This window comes from Aedes aegypti, chromosome 3 (assembly GCF_002204515.2).
Source record: "Aedes aegypti strain LVP_AGWG chromosome 3, AaegL5.0 Primary Assembly, whole genome shotgun sequence".
Classification (NCBI taxonomy): Eukaryota; Metazoa; Arthropoda; class Insecta; order Diptera; family Culicidae; genus Aedes; species Aedes aegypti.
In genome coordinates, this window is record NC_035109.1 from 225,556,448 (window position 1) to 225,576,747 (window position 20,300).

At 40.0% G+C, this 20,300-nt stretch overlaps 1 protein-coding gene across 6 annotated transcripts in view; it reads right to left on the reverse strand.

The window, feature by feature from the left end:
• Positions 1-721: 721 nt before the first annotated feature.
• Positions 722-20,300, reverse strand: part of LOC5574448 (fat-like cadherin-related tumor suppressor homolog) — a 364,780-nt gene continuing 345,201 nt past the window's right edge. For 4 of the 6 annotated variants that reach the window (XM_021848929.1, XM_021848928.1, XM_021848927.1 and 1 more), the window contains 6 exons: positions 9,148-9,601; positions 3,562-9,087; positions 3,318-3,503; positions 3,206-3,226; positions 2,884-3,123; positions 722-2,818 (listed from right to left, as the gene is read on the reverse strand). In XM_021848929.1, the coding sequence (XP_021704621.1) occupies positions 2,574-2,818; positions 2,884-3,123; positions 3,206-3,226; positions 3,318-3,503; positions 3,562-9,087; positions 9,148-9,601 (6,672 nt within the window). In that variant the 3' untranslated portion in view covers positions 722-2,573. The remainder of the gene's footprint in view (positions 2,819-2,883; positions 3,124-3,205; positions 3,227-3,317; positions 3,504-3,561; positions 9,088-9,147; positions 9,602-20,300) is intronic. The other 2 variants (XM_021848930.1, XM_021848926.1) reach the window with 1 other exon arrangement.

The window sequence follows — 20,300 nt, forward strand, 5'->3', positions numbered from 1 at the left end:
TGTTTGTGAGAGTTTCAAAAATGCAAAAATCTTTTAATTGTTTAATATCTGTATATAAATCCTCAAATGTACTTGACTCCAACGAAAATAGCTTTGACATAAAGTGCCACACTAATACTCTTTATTTTTGCATTCGTTTTTCTTATCTGATTAACAGAAACTTTGTTATTTCGTTAAGTATGTTGTGGGTCTCGCACTATCAAAGTTACCCCGTTTTACGGTAATTAGTTTCATCAAATGTAGTCCAATGATCGCATTTGAATGATTTTTTTTTATTTAATTTTAACTAAGCCAGAACACGCTCATAAGGGCGGTGTCCATGAAACGTCTTTGAACGATCTTTGGCGGTGTGCATGAAAACGGTGTGTGGCGGCGAAGGATGAACGACGAGCTCACCCAACACTACCTTGAACCCAGTATCCAGAAGGTGACCAAAGCTGGAAGGATACGGTGATAGAGAGATGAGATCACGAACCGAATATTGTGGCGTGAAATTGTAGATTGAGTGTTATCTGTTGTTAGCATTGAAGAACGTCTAGTTTACATCCCTTTTCAACTGATTTTGTGCCCGACCTCCTAGTAAATGTCAAGAGAAGCTCAGTGAATTTACGATCCGAAAAGGTGCTTGACTAGACCAAGATTCTCACCCAACACCTTTCAGAGTATTCTAGACTTTCAAAGCAGGATACAAATTTCTTTCCGGTTAGAATAAAACAGTTAATTTTATTAAAAAGTTCATTTTTCAGATTCTTTATTTTCCCCAATGTTAAATAATGTTTCGGATTTCCACTTTCTTCTGTTTAAACAAATACATAAAAATTGTCTATCCTCTACGATGTTCAGAATAAATGCATTCAATCTTCAACGAACGTTTGTGTTTCCTTTGCTTTAAGTTTCTGTCATCGTTTGCATGTTACGTTGCTTTTTTTTTCAAACGTCGATTTTCAATGTTTGATGTGGATCTTATCGGTTTGTTCTACTATCTACGCAAGATTGCGAACTTAACGATGTCTCACAAGTGGTTTGTAAATCGTCCTTACTATTTTACGATTTTGATATTTTGTGTCCCTAAATGATGTTTCTTTTGCTTTCTCTCTCTCTCATTCGAGTCGTTTGATTACAAAATGAAAACTATTAAATTAATCGAACGGTTATGAACTAAACCTAAGTGCTTTGTTAAGTTAACCTAAACGAGTATACAGAAAAAAGTAGCTACCAAATAGGAAGGGCGAAGTCTAATGGCAAATATAACTAACGTTCGATCTAGAACTTAAGACTATCACGACAAAGTATGGATGCACAATTTAGGCATATCAAAAGAAGCAATTAGAAGGTATTAGCTTTTGATGTGGATTCGTAGTGTAGCGTAAGAAGAGCACCTTGTATTTACCAGAGCTTCCTATGAGCACAATTCAACAGGTAGTATAGAATAAAAGTTAGGGTGCAACAAATTTGGATGAGAACGGTAGAACAAACAATATTAAAAACGTGGAAATGGGTTATGCTTGATAGAAAATTTTCTGAAAAGTTATGAAATTGATTAAAAAGATAACATACATTTAGAAAAATGTAAGACATTGAATACTGGTTGATGGTTTCTTCCATAAAATATACCCAACTTACACCTCCTAGTTTTTTTTGTGACATTTGGGTATCAGTGTGCAGTAATGGAAAACACGATTCCTTAACAAAAATGAAATCTTCCTTCGAACCGTTTGATATTTTGAAGTCTGTGAAATATAAAATAGTTGTTTTTCTCATCTCACATTGTTTTGTTTGTTTGTATCAGTCATTGATTGTATTCTCTGTCGAACAGTGAACCTGTTCAATAAAAAACCTTATTCCATATATATAGACTTTTCAAATTTTCAAAGAAAATATTAGACCTAGTGTTCTTCTGTCTGCCAATATTTATTGTTTTACAATGCTACGTGAAGTTTACGAGTTTTTTTTTCGCTAGCTGCGTTCCAAGTCAACATTTTTTCCTAAACAAATACTATCTTACACTTTCCTATTCCGCGGTTTGCTGTAGTTTCCAATAAACCATGTGTATCTATTGAAAATGTGTGAGTGTCTGTTTCGTGTTCTTAATCTCAAAGTTGTTCTTTTTTTTGCTGTCGCGGGTATGATGATTTACGTGATTCGACCTAAGATCGTTTTAAGTTGGTTTCCTAGTGAACTATCTGATCGTGTCTTTATACAAAGTTGGGTTGTGTAAATTCTTTATCCTACTTACGTAATTATATCTCCGTCAACCTTCACTTGTTGATGATTTTGCTAGGAATCAACAAATATTTCCGTTTGCAAAGTGTTTGTTTTGTGAAAAAATAGAGAGATCGCTAATAAAAATTTTGATTTTTGTCTGCACAACTTGCTTCGTGTTGTAAAACTGAACCTATCACTTTAACAGAAATGTAGTATGATTTTTTCACGACACATAGTAGCTATTACGAGAGTTTCGCGTTAAAATAAATAAAATAAGTTAACCTAGAAAACAGTATCAAAAGTGTACTAATGCTAGAGTTAGTCTTGGCGTTTAGCACTATTGAATGGTCGCTGCCGACGAGCTGCTGTCAGACCTCCGTTTGCTGCACGATGTTGGCCCACTTGACCTTATTCTGCTTGGGCCGGGATGGACCACCGGATGAGAGAGATGAAGTGGATTGATGTTGCTGCATCGGTTGATGCATCGGTAGCTGCAGCTGCTCCTGCTCGTACTCAGAATCGTCAATTTCACACAAGTGCGTTGATAGGTCGCTATTCGAATGATTGGAACTATTCAGATTTCGGGGATGGCTAAGTAGGGAGCTTCCTTCTCCTGCAAGTAGTAATGAAACACAGATTAGGAATGTATGTCTAACTCCACAATTTCCAGAATTTTACCTCCACTATGTAGTACTAGATCTAGGTCGCTTGGCTCTCGACGGTTACGTCGTTTCTGCGGGAAACCGTACGCTTGAATATCCTCGTCGTCAGACTCTACCAGCTGATGAGGACCGATCTCCAGTCCGTTCAATGGTTTGCGGCTACCCACACCTGTCAGTGGTGCGCTCTCACCTTCCGTTTCACTCTGGATGTTGTACTTGGGTAAGTAGCTGTTCGGGTGTCGTAGATAACTATCAGCTGTAAAATGAAGAAAAAATTGGATTTGAAGCCATTCTTCGGTTGAGAACCTCGGAGGACAAAGTGCCTTCAAAGTACTTACGTGTATTAACTTTTAAAGGCACTGCAGGGAAGGCAGCATGAACGGATACCAAAGAGAGGGCAACTTAAGTACCAATGTTTCAAACCAACTAACGATCAAAGTCTCAACTTACCTGTATTGAATCTGTAGTCCTCACTGCCGCTATCGAGAGGATTCAGACATGGAATGGAAGTGTTTTGCTCGAAGCCCAACGATAGCGGCTGCTCGCTCTGGTCACACTCGGAATCGTCCACAAACTCGGACTCGTTGTCCTCGTTCAAGGTTTCGATGTCCCGGGCCGGGTCAACTGGTCCAAGGACTGAAAAGGAGAAGAAGAGTTAGCAATGTCCCAATCCACTCATGTTCAAACCACTTACTCGGAGGTAGCAGGTTGTTTTTCGGGTGCGACTCATTACTCTCGTTGCTGTGGAAGCTGGACGAGTCGGGTACCTCACTGCCGGGCACCTCGGTGATGTTTGGCAATGGGTGATGACCCCGACCAACCCAATCGGAACAGTCCCAGTGATAGGCACCCTGCGATAGCCCGGGTGATTCCTCGAAACTGTGCGGTGGCTGCAAATGAGTCGGCGAGTGTGGCATGTTGAGCAGTCGACCTGGTAGAATGCCCGTCTGTTGTTTCAGCGAAAGGGATCGGTGGGAATCCAAAGATGAAATCGGGCTTAGTCGCTTCAGATCGTTGTTGATTTTGCTGTCCGTGAAGGTTTGCATGTGGATCTGATCGGCCCACTTTTGCTTATGCAGAGAATCCGTATCGCTCGAGGGATGCCCGCTGTTGATGTTCACCATCTGTTGGTTTGGACGACACGACGCCTTTCGATATTCGGGAGGAACATTTTCTAGTTCATCTCCAGCCGAACCGTAGCTCCTAAGAGTGTCTAGATTGTTGTATTGCAGCATTGCATTGCATGTGTACGCATGGTCGTTATTACTACTCGGAGTATACGATACCGGTCGTTGCACTTCTCTTTGCATGATTTCCAGATTACTCATTTTTGATGATCGTTTGTATTGAGAATCTGAGACGGGATTGAGCACCATTGCTTTGGGGTCATTGTTGATCTTTTCATGACGATGTCTTCGTCTCTTCTTTCGGCATGCACACACGACTCCCCATATAACTATGACCAAGATTGCAATCACGGCTATACTGCACCCCACAATGATCCACTGTTCCTGTGTTACTTTATTGAATGGAATTCGCAGAGGGAATGAGTTCATCGGATCTCCGCAACTCGTACCGGTTGTCTCTGGAGGACAAACACACCGGAAGCTTCCAGCTTCATTGATACAAGTGGCTCCATTTCCGCAAGGTTGCTTTTCACACTCATCTATGTCGATTTCACACGTCAATCCGGTATAACCTCTACACATGCACAATGGACCATCGTCTCCTTCTTCACAAACTCCACCATTCCGACACGGATTCGGTGTACAGAACCGTCCATAATCACATCGCTTACCAGACATTCTTGCTGGACAGTCACATGTGTAGTTACCAGCTCCGGCCTTAAAACATTTACCCCCGTACAAACAAGGCGACGAGGCACAAGGATCAAGATCTTCTTTACAGAAAGGCCCAGAAAATCTTGAATGACACAAACATTCAAAGTTACCAGCTCCTATATCCGTGCAAGTGCCTCCATTCCAACAGGGCTGTGTTCCACAAACTCCCAAAGGCACCAGAATGGACGATGCATCACAGCTGAATTCAACGTTGGCGAATCGACGTAGACTGGCTACCGAACTAGCTCCATTCATATGCAACGGAACAGGTACCTTCGATAATTTGATGTCATCCATACATCCCATGTAACCTCGCTGAATATCCTCGAATCCTAATACCGTCGGGTGCTGCTTCACCTCAGCTCCAAAGAATATATCATCTGACTGAAGATTCAGCACACCATTCACACCCGGAGCGTTACCACTTGCAACATGCTTGTTATCTACGATGACTCGCGCACTGTTACTTTCACGTTCCAGTCGAACCTCATGCCACAAACCATCCGAAACGAAAATGCTGGTGACGCTGACCATGCCCTCGCCGGATCCCAAATCAAAGCGATACTGGACCACTCCATTCACAATTTCCAGTATATTGTAATCCACTTTTCCTGCCGAGAACATGATGTTCCCTGTCGGCTGTACCGTTCTAATCCGTAGACTCAACATCAACTGATCTTCCAAATTTTTCTTTGCGATTTCCTTCTCCACCCTATACTGCGCGTAGCTTTTTCCACTGAATGAAACCGGATTTCTTGGCGTGTAACAAGTTTCATCGTTGCACTTGCTGATGTCTCGATCGCATTTCGGGCCAGCAAACCTCTCCGGACAAATACAGTGGTATCCTTGATCGGAAGAATCCGGAATACAGTTCTTGTAGTTGGGACAGGGCGATTTGGAGCACTCGTTGACTGCGTGTTGACATTTGTCACCTCCGTAGCCTTCCTTACAGCTGCATTCCATTTTGTGGACGTGCCGCGCAGAGACGAAGCTCGTTACATCCGTCGATATCGGGTTGACAATCTTCGGATCCAACACCAACTTGTCTTCGCATTCGCCGTGAATACAGAAGTTTGGAAGACATTTTGATTTGACAACTTCGTCTATTTGCAGTTTGGTGGCGTCCTCAATCTCTTCCAGATTGTCATCGATAGCCTTACGTATTTCGTACGCTGAGTAGTATCCGAGTTGACCTTTACGCACAGTGAACAATACATCGAGATCGTGAAGTGTTCCTCGTGTAAAGCGAGTTCTCTCCTCGTGTTCAGTGACATTCTGCAGACCTAATTCTCTTCGCAGCCGATGGTGAATTAGGTTGATATCATCGTTCGATTTCTGAACGGAGATAATTATAATGTCCTTGATTTTGCAACCCATTGAATTGCGTACAGAGCGAATGAAGCCCTTTCGATGACTCAGAATAAACGACTCGGGGCTAATCTTTGTGAAACGAATTACGATGGAGTTGGCAAGCATCTCATCTGTGACAAGCTCCACTGCGACCTTTACTATAGTGTAGGAAGAAAACTTGCCATCGGAAACGGTAATGTTAACTCGATAGTCTCCGACGTCTAAACGTGGGAATGCGTACAACACGCCATCGTTACGGGATATATTGAACAGATTCATTGGAGAGTACAACACTCCAGCGGTTGGCGCTAGTGAGAATGTCAACGTATCGTACTGATCTTGATCAGTGGCGTAAACCTTGCCAATGACTCCTCCTGGATACTCGTCTTGGAATGAGTTGATCGAAACGTCTAGTGGCGTGATAACCGGCGGGTATTGAGATTCTTCTATGACCTTAATCGAAACCCATGTGTCTGAATACAGCGGAGGCGACCCATTGTCAAATACTCGAATTCCAAGCAGATATGTATCCTTGATTTTGCTATTGAATCGCGATGCCGTTCGAAGTATTCCGTCTTGTTCAATGCGAAAAGCGCCTCCATCGTTACCCGAGCGAACATCAAATGTATACGGAGCGGCATTGGGAGCTGCGTCGGCGTCGGTGACTTCAAATTTGAGCAGAGTAAAACCGATTTGCTTGTCTTCTTGCACCACAGCTGTGTAGTTATTACTGGTAAACAGAGGAGGATTGTCGTTCGCGTCGGAAATTTCAATGTTCACCAAAACATAAGTGGATAACGATGGGCTTCCATGATCTCTAGCTTGCACCTCCAGGACATAGCTAGATATGGATTCTCGATCGAGAGTTCCAGCAACGGAGATGTAACCGGTATCTTCTTCTATGTCGAATTGACCCATTCGATCTCCACGCTCTATTCTGTAGCTAACTCGACTGTTCTCGCCCGAGTCCATATCGTTCGCTCGTATTTGTAGCATCTTGTCTCCTTTCTGAGCATCTTCCCTTATCGTTGCTGTGTATGAGTTAGCCGTGAACTGGGGCGGATTATCATTGCAATCCGCAACTGAAATGTTAACGGTGGCCAAGTTACTGAGGGGTGGAGTGCCGCCATCGACCGCTTGTATCGTCAGGAAGTAATCTTTAGCTCGCTCGTAATCAACCACATCAGCCAAGTATAACACTCCAGTTTTATTGTGCATTGCAAACTTGCGGTGTTCATTACCTCCAATGATGGAATATGTAATTTCAGCGTTAATGCCTGTATCTTTGGAAGTCGCCAATACTCTCAAAACCTCAGTTCCGATTGAGCTGTTTTCGAGTACGGAAGCGAAGTAATGTTTGGAAGTGAACTCCGGAGGATTGTCATTGATGTCCTGAACATTCACAACGAGGAACGCCGAATTAGACAGTGATGGTTTGCCTTGATCAGTGGCTCGAACAGTCAAGTTGTAGACTGCTTTAACTTCGCGATCCAGTGGTTTAGCTAAGGTCACGATTCCACTGTCTGGAGCTATTTTGAAATGATCGCGATAGGAATCGATGAACGAGTACTTGATCTTACGGTTGATGCCTATGTCAGCGTCCGTTGCGTGGATTTTAGTGACCAATGTTCCAACTTCAGCATCTTCGGGAAGAGTGACGCTGTACGGGTTCATCGAAAAATCTGGCAGATTATCGTTCAAGTCGGTGATGGTAATTTCTATCTGCGACGAGCATTCCCAACCAGGGTGATCGCGATCTTGGACATGAGCAACGAGGTGGAACTTGGATTGCGTTTCACGATCCAGCTGCCTGGCTGTTTTCAGTTGACCAGAGTCTTTATCTAGGTTGAAGTCTTCAGCACCATTACCAGTGAGGTAGAATCGTAGTCTGCTGTTGGCTGGTTCGTCGATGTCATTGGCCTGAATTTGCAACACATACGTTCCCGGATGAACTCCTTCGCTTAGCTGCTCTCGATATCGATACTTCAAGCAGTAAGGAGGATTGTCGTTGGCATCTAACACTGTGACCGAGATATTCGCTGTCGATGTGAACTTCCCATCAGTGACAATAACGCCTAGTTCGTATTGAGAGATGCTTTCACGATCCAGTGTCTTCACTACAAATACTTCGCCGCTGTTTTTGATTTGGAACTGAGATAGGGGATCTCCCGATATGATGTAGTATTCAATGTTAGTTTTCAGATCTACATCCTTGTCGGTAGTTTCGATTTGAAGGACCACAGTTCCAGGAAGAGCATCCTCACTAACACTAGCCTTATAGTGCGATTCCTTGAAGGTTGGAGGACAGTCATTGTAGTCTTTCAGTCGGATGATAACAGTTGTGCGTGTAGAATGTTTCGGTTGGCCGTTGTCAGTAGCGATAACTTGAAATTTGTAGTCCTCGCGTTTTTCTTTGTCCAATGGAACGAGAGTGGTTATCCACCCGGTGTAGGCATCAATATCAAAGATATTGACAATGTCTCCTACTTCGGTAGAAAGTGAATAGCGAATATCTCCATTGGAGCCACTGTCCGAGTCGCGTGCGGTAAGTTTCATAATGGAGCTTCCCTTTTCAATATTTTCTGCCAAAGAAAATGAGTACGGATTACTTTCAAACATGGGAGTGTTGTCGTTTTCGTCTTGCACGTGTAGAGTGACATCCGTAACGGCAGTTAGAGGAGGACTTGAATCAGTCTCCGCAAGGATCGCAATAAGATGTACATCTTTCAACTCTCTGTCCAACGTTTTCGCCAGCCTGAGTTCACCAACGTTGTTTATCGAGAACTGAGGCTCTTCGAGCTCATCCGATAGGATACGGTACTTGGCAGTTACGTTTCCAGACAGTTTCAGTCTTGTGATGACCGTTCCAGGAAGAGAGCTTTCAGATAGGAAGAGTAGCTTCTCCTTCTTCTCAAACACTGGAGGATTCTCCGCTGAACTCATGATGTAGATGTCAATTGGGACGTCGGTGTAAAGCGATGGAACTCCACCATCGTTGGCACGAATGAAGAATTGGAAGAGCTGATTTTCTGTAAATAAACCAAAATAAGTAAATCAACACTTTCTGTAAATCATATTCCCCCACTTACCCCATCGTACAGCACTTTTCCGAAGGTAAATACCTCCAGTGTTCTCATCGATTCCAAACAGTTCTTTGATACCACTGTTTTGCGAATCGAAAATTGAATATTTGACCACAGCGTTTTGATTGTCATCGGAATCCACTGCCTTCACCCGGAAGAATGTCGTGTTGGTGGTCAAGTTGCCCTGAATCAACGCCTTGTACTCTCGGAGAAGGAACACTGGTGGATTGTCGTTCTCATCGCCAACGTTCACCCTCACGGTAGTGAACCCAGCACGACCTCCACTATCCATGGCCATGATTGGTACTTCGTAGAGTTTTCTTTCCTCTCGATCGAGCTTCTTTTTGGTTACGATCTCCCCTTTGTCCTTATCGATTGAGAAGTACTCCTGGATTTCATCCGAAATGATGAAGTACGTCAGCCGACCAAACTCTCCAAAGTCCTTGTCCTGTGCTTTGACCTGTGGGAAAAAATGTAGTTTAGTTATACGGGCTTGAGTTTTGCTAAATATTTTCAATATGTCCAATTCGAGTAAGCAAAATTTAAATTGGTGCCGATCAAATGCCTATGGTCATCGAGAAATAAATGTTAGATATTGATTGTTACTGGAGATTGAAGAATCATCTGCATATCCACTGTTGCCATGAAATAGAGTTCGTGTCAGTGGGATAAGGTCCATGTGCGTCTCCTTTGGTTAGTGATGAACCCAAACAGACTCGCCTTCAAAGAAAAACTGTGATCTATGGTCCATTTGAAATTAATTAGACAATATTGATTTCATTGCACGGTTTTTGCTTCATAAACAGAAGGTCATGGGTTCAATTCCAGGTCCGTACTTTGAAGCTGTATTCACAGACAAACAGACGTAACACTTAGAACAATTTCCTTTAAAGTCCATTGCCCAATTCTCAACTCTATGGCCATGTTGTATAATAGTTAGTAGATTGCGTAACGGAAATAGTGCAAAACCGTGAGTAAGTCCACTAAATCATACGTTTTTTACAGCCTCAAAACTATGTCCGCAAAACCGGCAAGTTCTTCAATGAACTATCCTTTCGAATAACCTACCACTTAAGCTCTAGTTCGGTGAACCCGAACATCGAAAGGTCGTGTTAAATTACCCGGCTAGTCCTTTCAGTGCATGTTAGGTAAAACTACCAAACTAAGCATCAAATACCCAAAACTGAACAAGATTCTAATTAAGATTTGATAAGAGCTAAGATTTTCACTGATCAACTCAACGAATGACGTGCACGTTTTGTTAACAATGGCCTAATCTCTATGATTTATTCTGTTATGCTGCTTCAGAAGTATCGAGTCGACTTGCTGTTTCGTAAAACTACGGCGAACAGTGCCCGAAATGCACACGTGGACCTAGCTACGATTTAGATGGTCCCCCAAGGAGCTACTCGAAGTGCCACGTGGCACACGCCTGTCTGGTAGGCCGTCCCTTATTTTTCGAAAATGCGAAATGTTATAAGTTCGTCATTGTAAAATGCTCGTTTTGGTAAGAAAAAAATCAGGTAAAAATTTGATGTTCGAACGTGGACGCTAAGTGGTCCCCCAACGACCCTAAAGGTATCAGGCGTAGATCACCCCGTGCGCAATGTCGAGCTCGCTGGTCTAGTACACGCAGCATGAGTACAAAAAGCCACCAGTAACAAATTGTCCTGCGAGCGTTGGTAATCAGCAAATAAGTTTGTTTTCTTTGGGATGATTGAAATATTACGTTCCGCAAAATTTTCCAATTTTTACAATTTTTAGACCCCCTCCCTTTCCCACGTAACAGCTTCTGTATGATTTTTTTTTGTACGAACCGTAACACTACGGAAGACTCCCACTCTCCCCCTGTTGCGGTACGTAATATTTGAACAATACCTTTGTAGTTATGATTTTTTTGTCAGCGTGCAGTGTTATGAAGATATTCACAGTATAAAATATTATTTTACTTGAAATTCTATGCTGATTATCAATTTGTTACGAGTGGCTTTTCATACTCATGTTGCGTACATTAGAGCAGCGAGCTCGATTTGGTGCACGGAGGTCATCTACACCTAATACCTTTAGGTGGGGGACCACTTAGCGTCCACGTACGGACTTCAAATTTTTACCTGATTTTTTTCTTACCAAAACGAGCACTTTACAATGACGAACTTATAACGATTAGTATTTTCGAAAAATAAGGGACAGCCTACTGTCTGGGCGTTGCGATGTCGGCCGAACGAAACTAGTCTGATATGTGACCAAAGGAAAAAACCTTCGCCTGAAGATTATGTGTGTAGCTTCACTGGGATAAATTGTAGGAGCTGGCCTTCCTGGCTTAACACTCCTTGTCGTTTAGTGGGATTGCGTTTTATTCCAACAAAGTTTGTAATCACGTGTTTTTCGCACTATCTGTTCATCAAAAGCTTTTAGAACGGCGTTCTTAGGGGCCGTCATATAATTGACGTAGCATTTTTTCACTGATTCATTGCACCCCCTCCCCCTTGTAACATTTTATCACAAAAGCAGATACCTCCCTTGGTACATACGTAGCATCTGGAATGATTTGATGGCTCTGGTCTTCCACTGAAGTTCGCCTATATAATTCGCTCAATAGTTTTCGTTCCTATTCTCAAAAAAATGTGCCTAGAGAGTCAAGGATAAGCGTTTTGTACAGGGAAAATTAACAACGGTGTTTCATTGAGGCATGCTTGCATTCATCGTTGCTCTGTTTGCATTATTATTGAAAATTGATTTAGTTTTCGAAACACTTTTCAGTGTTGTGCGATACTTTATCGCGAGGTGTTTCAGCGAAGTTGTCAACGAAATAATGGATCTATGAAATCAGATAAGCCTTTATCAAGCAACAGCGTAGAAATGTCATTTCTCTCTGCAAGTTGCGGATCCCTAAGCTGGTAACGTAATCCGTAAAAGGAGATATTTACAGCCACAAGTGTTATATGGCTCTTCAACAATATCATCTACATCTCCATGAAGCACTGATTCAGCACCAACATATCTGAACTTGCTTCTTTCTCTACATGCAACCATATACGTTTGGGTAGAGTACATGGCATTACAAGCTTATCCTAGTTGTCCATCTTTGAAATAGTGAGAACTCGCTTTATTGCACTGCGATCGATTCCAATAAAGTCATCCTAAAATCAAGGAGTATATGCAACAAAACGCAATATTGAACAGTAAATTCTGAAACTCAACTCGTTTCATTCCATGTAATTTAAAAAAAATGCTCCTTGTTTACAATTCTTACACTTGATTGTTTTTGTCAGCTTAATCAACTTTAAGTCTTATTTTTAAGTCTTTGACCTGCAACAGCTAGATTTTTTTTACTGAGTGGAACGCGGCCTGGAAATCAATAATCAGATTGACGATTATTCTCGAAAAAAATAAATAAAACGAAGTATATGGTTGCAAGTATATAAAGTGAAAGTCCTAATGATGTTAATACTTATTGGGGACTTGTTTGAAGTTGTTAAAGACTTTGTTAATCTTCGTACACTTGGGACATATGTCAATCATGTTTCCCGTGTAATTATAATTATTTATAATCCTGTTGTGGCTGGAATGTTGAATAGGTATTTTACGCAAAATGATGAGGGCAATACTCGGCGGGAAACTAGACGTAAACATCAAGAGTAGTACCAGATGTACAAAGAAACACATTTTATTAAACAAAATATACACGGAAGGCTTTGGTGGGCTGGTCATAGAGTGTTTAAGTCCAAAAAGAAGATGTAAATTAACAATATTCAGCATTGAATGTTTCACGTTTATCGAACGTAAAATCAATTGTATATTTGAATTAATTTCTTGGATTTCATTTTATTGAACTAAGCTCACTGGTTTAAGCCATGTAAAAACATACTTAAGCCACTCTGGTATGTTAAGTCAGTTGTAAAGATTTCTAATTATAACAACGGTAAAAGTTTTATACTAGTATACATATTACATCTCTTTTAATTTTTCAACTAAACTTTATCATCATTCCCAATAGAATATTCTCACACAACTCATATTGAAACAAAAAAAAATGTATAACTGCCGAATAATAGATTTGAATGATTGGGCAATTTCGATAATACTCGAATATGATGTTCTCATTATTATCCAGGATATTACAACACGAGCATTGATGTATCAATACAAATGTATGAGTTGATTGGGTGAAGATCTCCTGCAACATTGAACGCATAATTTACTGAATCAATGTCTTATCATTATCATTTACATTATCATAGTAAAATAATATGAATATTTGCCTATATCAGCATTTTTCATTCTTTTCAAGAAATAAAACTCCAACAAAATATATGAATAAAACAAAAACGGTTTAATCCAATCCGAACACTCGTACAAATCTCACAGTACTGATTTTACGATAGATGTTGTGCAATAGAATTAAACAATAAAAATAAATACGATTTTAGCGAAGATAAGAACTATCAAAGAGGTAGCACAATCCGAACCCAATCTACGGGAGTAATAAATTTCAGCTATATATCTGTTTTTATGCATTTATTTTCAGAACCCATCGATATACTAGTAGTGCACACTAAGCTCATACGGTGAATTTCACCGTAATCTCAACAGCTGAACAGTTCGGTGAAATAAAACACCGTAATTCCGTCAAAATTTAACGGATTCCGGTGATTTTTACCGAATATTGTAAAAGTTTACCGTACTCCGTCAATTTATTTCACCGAACTGTTCAGCTGTTGAGATTTTACAGGAATCCGTAAAATAATTTAAGTGTGTGGAGACGTTGCAATCACTTAGTGGATATAATGCTGCGCGATATGCGATTATGTGCAACATGTGGCGCTAGTGAGAAACGTCAAATACGAAGGAAAACGATGTGCGTGCCTCTGGCTATGATATATGAAACGTAGGAAATTTAAAATTATCGTTTAACCCGTATAGGCCTGAGTGAAAGCAAAAATTCTAAAATCCTCACCGCTCAGCGAATTCTTAATGGATTCAAATGATTTTTTGTCAGTATACTGGCACATATATCTAGTTTCTAGAAGTGGACAGAAGAACGCGGAAATATTCTTGTGGTCAAAGTTATTCCGGTGGATCACTGGGTCAGGTCGGGTGAGAAGGGTACTGTACGTATGTGCTCCTTGAGGTAGGCAAATGTCAAGTCACAGATTTTTTCCGGAATCGGTTATAATGTGGCCACTACATGACGAAATTTTAAGAAAATTGCATCAGTGTAAACCTTTTGAGAAACGATTGAATTGAATAACTATGAGTATTGCATTTGATTTATCCTACAAATGACCATTTTTGGGTCCTGAGACGCCTCAAACTTACAATAAAGTGACCAATTTGTATCTGAACATCTGTGAATAGCTTATGGGAATGCAATTTAGTGCACAATTATGTTTGATTTCTTCTTTTCGAGAATTGAAACGAATTAGTATCCAAAAAATCTATAGCCGGTTCTTCCAGGCACTACGTCCGAATGACCACATCCGTTATATTTTAAACGGTGCAAAACTCTTCATTTATAATGTTGAATGTCAATTCTTAATGATTTATGCAAATTAAAATGATTGTCATTGCAAACAAATAAAGGTAACTTTGCATGTCCCAAAAAATAGCCCTTTTTTACCCGACTTGACCCAGTGACCCACCGGAATAACTCCGGCCACAGGAATATTTCCGAGTTCCTCTGGCCACTTCTAGAAACTAGATATGTGGGCCAGTGAACTGACAAAAAAATCATTTGAATCTGTTAAGAATTCTCTGAGCGGTGAGGGTTTCAGTATTTTTGCTTCCACTCAGGCCTATACGGGTTAAAGCGTGGTCGATGGAAATTTCGTTAGTCTTACGTCTGTTTGTCTATGTTGTATCCATCGCTTGCTTCTACCGTCGACTCTCCGCATCTCGATGTTTTACATCTCGATATCTCTCCCTATGTCGATGATTTCTTAAGGCGAAGTAGGCCGTCATTGAAATTTGTACGCGTCGTTGATGATTATTGCTAATTCATCTCACGATTTCGAATTAAAGAAAATCAGTTGGTTTTGCACTGACACAGCTGAAAAAGTATCAGCATACTTTATGCATGTTAGCGCGTACAGTAACACTTTTCCAAGTTAATATAAACTATCAAGACTGAGTTTTATCACTTTGAAATGCAAGCTAAAAAGTTATCATTGTTGCCAAAAACGAATGACGGGCTACTTAGCCTTAAGTCCCTTCAGTCTGCATACATTTTCACTCTCCATATCTCGATTTCCTCCTTATCTCGATATCCCCATATCTCGATGTGTTTCTGTTGATTTTTCGTTCTCAATTTTCTCTCTGTATGTCGATATGACCAATAACTAAGGTTACTAGATCAAAGTTTTGGGATTCAAAACAAATTAGGAGCGCGCAATGACGTCTGTTTGTGTATTACTTTCTTGGCAACAGAATGTTTTTTAATCTAGTATTCATCAAAAAATTGGCTTGGATCTTGATGACGGCTGATAACAACGTTAGCCGTGAAATACAGAGGCGCATCATCAGTGAAAGTCGGGCCTACTATGGCCTCCATAAAAAGCTGCGGTCAAAAAAGATTCACACCCGCACCAAATGTACCACGTACAAAACGCTCATAAGGCCGGTAGTCTTCTACGGACATAGAAAACATAGACGATGCTCGAGGAGGACTTGCAGGCATTTGAAGTCGTCGAACGTCGGATGCTTAGGACGATCTTTGGCGGTGTGCAGGAAAACGATGTGTGGCGACGAAGGATGAACCTCGAGCTCGCCCAACTCTATGACGAATCCAGTATCCAGAAGGTGGCCAAAGCTGAAAGGATAAGATGGGCAGGGCATGTTGCGAGAATGCCGGACAGCAACCCTGCAAAGATGGTGTTTGCTTCGTATCCGGTTGGTACAAGAAGGCGTGGAGCGCAGCGAGCTAGGTTGGCGGATCAAGTGCACAGTGGTTTGGCGAACGTGTGGCAGAAGAAGGATGGAGAGATGCGACCACTAACCGAGTATTGTGGCGTGAAATTGTTGTTTTAGTGTTATCTGTTTAGATGTTAACTAAACAAATTGAAATTAATTAATGATATGAATATTGTCAGAACACATGCAACTGTGTAATTCAACTCAATGATTTGACTAGCGAATGTGACGAAGCCCACACGCTAAGATCAAATTACCCATAAATTGGTAGTTGATTTACCCATTTATGAGTTTTAGATATAAAACGTATAATATGAGTAACATATTCCAATAACAATTGGTAAATTTCACCCATATTATTGGTTAAGTGGATTTACCCGAATATGGGTGATTGCGATTACCCATATTTGGATGAAAAAATTGAATTATTGACAGTCATAGTGAGACGAACAAGATAGAATTCCTTTTCTTAAACAGTTTCTTATAAATTCATTTAGGACCCTAAAAAAAATATTAATTTCTGTCAGAGGTGAGTAGGTTTAGCCATTTAGTTATTGTTTTACGCATCCATATATAGAGCCTTGACAGGAACTGAATATGTAACTATGTAACAAATATATATATCGTCACGGCGCCAAAACAACTGGAAATGTCGGGCCTGATGAAAGGCTAGATGAAATGAAAAACTGGGAGACAGCAATTCTATAGAAGAATGGCATTTCTGCACAGAATCGTCTGGTTTCACGATACTCTTTATAACTTTTGGCTGACAGTGATATTAGCTCGTCATATTATATTTTTGTTTTTTGAATAAAGTTTAGATTAGTGTGTTAATGACAAAGTACAATTTCTTTTAAAACCATGAAAATAGATTGAGCGTGTGAAAAAGTCTACTGAACTACGCATTTTTGCGTATTTTTCGAATAATTGCTTCCGTGCTAGGATACCCATATATGGGTACTGGCAGTTTACCTATTTATATGTAAGCCCACTTTACCCATAAAATGAGTGTGTGCACTTTTTGGCGATTATGGGTAAACTTTACCCATATTTGGGTAGACTGATCTTAGCGTTCAGGAAGTAGTGATGTGGGTATTGGAAATTCAGTAGGTACTATAATTGAATATTTGCCTTCTTCTTCTTGGCATTAACGTTGTTACCAATCGTTTGGGTAACAATGAATTTGTGTGGTGGAAAGGCAAGCTGATGGTTGAGATTAATTCAATTGTTATATTTTTTTATTTTGTATTGTATAAATAATTTATTTAAATGTCTAAGTGTACGATAAACTTTTGTCTCCACGGTTCAGTGTTTGAGTGATGTTTATTTTACGCTTAGTAGCTTAAGGTGTCTTTATTTATTTATTTTGTTGTTGATTCCGATTGCAGATTTGTTCCATATTTGTTTATTTATTTATCTATTTATTAATTAATTAATTAATTAATAAATTAATGAATTTATTTATTTATTTATTAATTTCTTTATTTATTTATTCATTTATTAATTTATTTATTTAGTCATTTATTTATTTTTAATTTTTTTATTCATTCATTCTTGTATTTACAAATTTATTTATTACCCAGATTTTTGTATTTACATTATTATTCAGATCGTTTATTTATTTTTCATATTACATAATTTTCATATTGCGTTATTTACAAAAAAAAGGAAGTGTAAGGTTAGGAAATGTTAAGGCTTCGCATGTAGCTCATTCGGAATCTTATTTTTAAAAGTTTTGTAAGACACCTTGATAACTAAAACTTGTTTAGAGTGTAAGGAACTCATCGTTACCAAGACCCACTCATCACATTCACTCATCACACTAAAAGAAGACGTTATCTTGTGATCTATCATCAAGGACATAGCAGGTGGATAAGGGGAGTGGCTAGTGGAATGACACCTCCCCCCACGACTACTATAAATGGGATAGCAAGATTTGGGAAAGCTCTCTTTTAAGTTTGGTCCGGAGAAATGATGGAAGTGACGGTCCGGTTTTGTCCGCTACCATACAAGCCGGTTTAGTTCCGCGAGTTATTAGAATACAGTGATTAAAACTTACGTACTAAATAGAATTTAAAACCCAACAGCGATAATACCGTAAAAAAAGTTAAAAAGTTAAAAAGTACGGGTCAGTGTAGAGCCGCAACTCGAACGATCAGTAAAGTGCACCTCAAAGATGATAAGTCATCGCAAAGTTAGTGCTGGTCGAGTTAGGCATCATTGGCCATTACGTACAGTCAATGCCGAGCGAGTACGTGGTGCTAATAAACATAATTGTGACGTCAGTAAGAAGATTTTGTGGTGACCGACGGACATTTTGTATTTCGTGGTATTACGCCAAGACTGTTGGCGTCGGTCAGAGAAAAGGTGCTACTCGCTCGAAGACCACTAACCAAAATGTGCGCAATGTACAATTTCCCGGACATTTCGGAACTAAGGCCATTCGCTATACAGGCCTATACCGTCAGAACACCCCCCCCCCTGTTTCATGTGAAAGCCAGCCAGTAGCCGTGTGAGAAGAAAAGGCATGAAGAAGAAGAAGAAGAAAAGGATTAACTCCGTACAACCCCAGCGTCCAACGAAGTTTCGTTCGTCATCGCAGCAGCAACGGCCGCAACGTACCGGTGAGCTCCATCCATCTTGAATACCCCCCCCCCCTCCTCCGTAGTGTTCTAAGAGCACTTCCACAGTTATTAACTGACAGCTTTCTTTGCCTAGGCTGCCATTTTCGCATTTGTATATCGTGTGGCAAGTACGATGATACTCTATGCCCAGGCAGTGATGCCACATACACAGATTTATCTATAATTACACAGATTTTTTTCCTGCTATTGCCTACAGATATCTGTGATCACAGATCACAGAATTGTGGGATAAAAAAGATTTTTAAGATTTTAGGATATTTCACAAGTTTATGACACGGTTTTGGAAGACATAAATCTGAAATAGGGAAAGTGTACCAGTTATGGCCATAGTGGTTCCCTATTTGGTCATATGTACAATTTCGATAGCTTTCACATTTTTAATATTTTTGAATGTTTTAACATTAAGTTATATCGTATATCTAACTGCTGAAATACACAAAACCTTTTGAAATGTGTAATTATTCAAATTAACACGTATGGCGAAATAGGGAACCACTATGGCCATAACTGGTACACCTACCCTACCATTGCTCTGTTTGGGTTTTCTCAAAAACTTAAGTATTTTAATATTTTAGAAACTATTTATGAACTTTAACGTACAAAAGTACCAAAAGGAAGAATTAGTAAAAATTTAAAATTCTTGACATAGCATAGCATAGCATAGCATAGACTGACTGTACATGTCAATGGTTGCTACTCCGTGATTGATCGGAACTGGTAAGAATTGCACTACGATCCAAATGAATAAGGGATGGGAGTTTCCGCTTACTCTCGAAGTGCAATTTTAGCAGATCTAATATTATTGATCAATAACGGCGCCGGCCAAGTCCATACAGTCAGTTGGGATGGGGAAGGAATGTTAGGGTGTAATGATTGTTGCTTCTAGAGACCGAGAATACCTCTGCATCTCCACAATCACCACGGGAAGGGTGTTTATTAGTGAGGGAGGAAAAGATCTGGGAGTCACCTCTGGTCGATGATGCGATCCATGGACAAGGGGGAAATATACGACTTATATTTAAAACTAGTTTTGTATTTTTGTCTCGAGAAGTTTTTGGTAGAAGCTTTTAAAAATACGTCAACATCTATAATGTCGAACAATTCAAAAGACGTTTTTATTAATGACGAAAACTGAAAATTACATGAATAAATTTTAAATTATATGAAGCAGGAATAATGCCGACACTTGTAGTGACGAACCATACATAGTTTGTTTGAAAATGACATATGAGTATTACTGTGCATTTTGTCTCGATATGGTAGAAGTTTTGAAAAATACGTCAACATTCACAATGTCGAACAATTCAAAAGATAATTTTTAATAATGTCAAAAAGAGAAAGATATATGTATATTGAAATTGTATAAGAAAAAAGCATAATGCCGACACTTATAGTGACGAACCATACAAAGTTTGATTTAATATTACATAAAAGTTACGCTTTCAAGAAAAAATGTGTTATCAGAAGCATGAAACGAACTCACCAGTTGGTAATCCACAAAACAGACACTAACAGCAAAACTTCTTGGCGTACCGAAAACAAACCGTCTTGCTTGGGCCTTCTCAAATACCTACCCAGCAAGACGCTCCAAATCCGGAAAAAAAA